The 1551-nt window shown below is 39.2% G+C and overlaps 1 protein-coding gene across 1 annotated transcript in view; it reads left to right on the top strand.

Moving 5' to 3' along the window:
- adgre5a (adhesion G protein-coupled receptor E5a) overlaps window positions 1-1551 on the top strand; it is a 9304-nt gene that overhangs the window by 3342 nt on the left and 4411 nt on the right. Inside the window, exon 8 of the mRNA XM_016574797.1 lies at window positions 844-910. Coding sequence (XP_016430283.1) covers window positions 844-910 — 67 coding nt within the window. The remainder of the gene's footprint in view (window positions 1-843; window positions 911-1551) is intronic.

Below are 1551 nucleotides of genomic sequence, written 5' to 3'. Positions count from 1 at the left end.
AGAAGGACAAAATATATATATATATATATATATATATATATATATAATAATCTAAATAATTAAAAGGGTAAATGGCTTTCTACAATACAATGATATAAAAAGGTCCCAATGTTTTTTGTTGTTGTGTGTCACAATTTTTAGGAAATTCTAAAATACTTATATGAAGTAGTATGCAAAATTTAAGACACGCTGTAAAAAGTGGTAACATGTAATTGTTACATAAAAGAGGTATTTCTACCTAATTTCATGTTTAAAATAGTGTAATAGTGTAATTTGTACTTAAAGGGTTAGTTCACCCAAAAATGAAAATTAGCCCATAAATTACTCACCCTCAAGTCATCCTAGGTGTATGTGACTTTCTTCTTTCAGACGAATCCAGTCCTCTTCATCGCCTACTTTGTGTTCCTCGTGGGCATCACCCGCACAGAGAATAAGGTAAACTGTGGCTTCACATGAGTTCATAGTTCTGGGTTGGTTTGTCTGGTTCTGAAGTGATAATAAACATCCTGAGTGTTCACTTCCTGTCCTTCAGGTGGGCTGTGCAGTCGTTGCAGGCATTCTGCATTACTTCTTCCTGGCTTCCTTCTGCTGGATGTGTCTGGAAGGAGTGCAGCTCTTCCGCATGGTGGTGCTGGTCTTCAACACAACGCTGAGACCCATCTACATGTTTGCCGCTGGTTATGGAGTTCCTGCTGTTATTGTTGCCATTTCAGCCAGAGTGAATGCAAGCGGATATGGTACTGATAACTAGTGAGTTTCAGACATTACTGATATCTTTGCAGACGCTAATCAGAATTTCAGGTTTGTTTGTGATGGTATTAAGATGTTTTTCTTTATTTGTAGCTGTTGGCTCAACATTAAAGATGGCTTCATCTGGAGCTTTTATGGGCCAGTTTGTGTCATAATTACTGTAAGTACCTCTTAACGTGGCACTTTCCACAAATAGATTAGAAAACAGGATCTGAAAGTCAAGGCAATGACAGAAGGCCAAAATATATATATATTGACGACTCCAGTCGGAGTTATATAAAAAATTGTCTTTGATGTTTCAAGCTGTTTCATGGCACTCAGCGGGTGTTGCATGCATCAGTCCAAAAGCACTTAATTAAAATGCGCCCATCCATAAAAAAAAAGGGTCTCACACGGCTGCGGGGGGTGAACAAAGGCCTTCTGTAGCGAATAGTTTGTGTTTTTGTAAGAAAAATATCCATATTCAAAACGTAATAATCACTTTAATGTAGCTTGCGCTCACTGTTGTACACTGAAGCAGTTCCGGGAGGATGACTTATGAGGTCAGCGTTGCGCATGCGCCGCTCAGAAGTGACGCACGTGGAAGCACAGAGGAGAGATCAAAACAAAACAACGGTCACTTATTAGAAGTACAAAACGAGGATTTGTAAAGAAGAATGTCAGAGGATTTCGATATAAGCCAAGAGGAGACTGGTTTTCCTTTGCTAAAGTAAGGAAACTTTGCTTCCTTTGCTCCTGTTAACAAACGTTGGTTTTCACGAGACTCACCAGCGCATGCGCAACGCTGAACTCATACGTCAT

Source organism: Sinocyclocheilus rhinocerous, unplaced genomic scaffold (genome assembly GCF_001515625.1).
Source record: "Sinocyclocheilus rhinocerous isolate Xijiao unplaced genomic scaffold, SAMN03320098_v1.1 scaffold383, whole genome shotgun sequence".
Classification (NCBI taxonomy): domain Eukaryota; kingdom Metazoa; phylum Chordata; class Actinopteri; order Cypriniformes; family Cyprinidae; genus Sinocyclocheilus; species Sinocyclocheilus rhinocerous.
The sequence above is the reverse complement of the archived record's forward strand: the minus strand, read 5'-3'. Positions and strand labels throughout refer to the sequence as shown.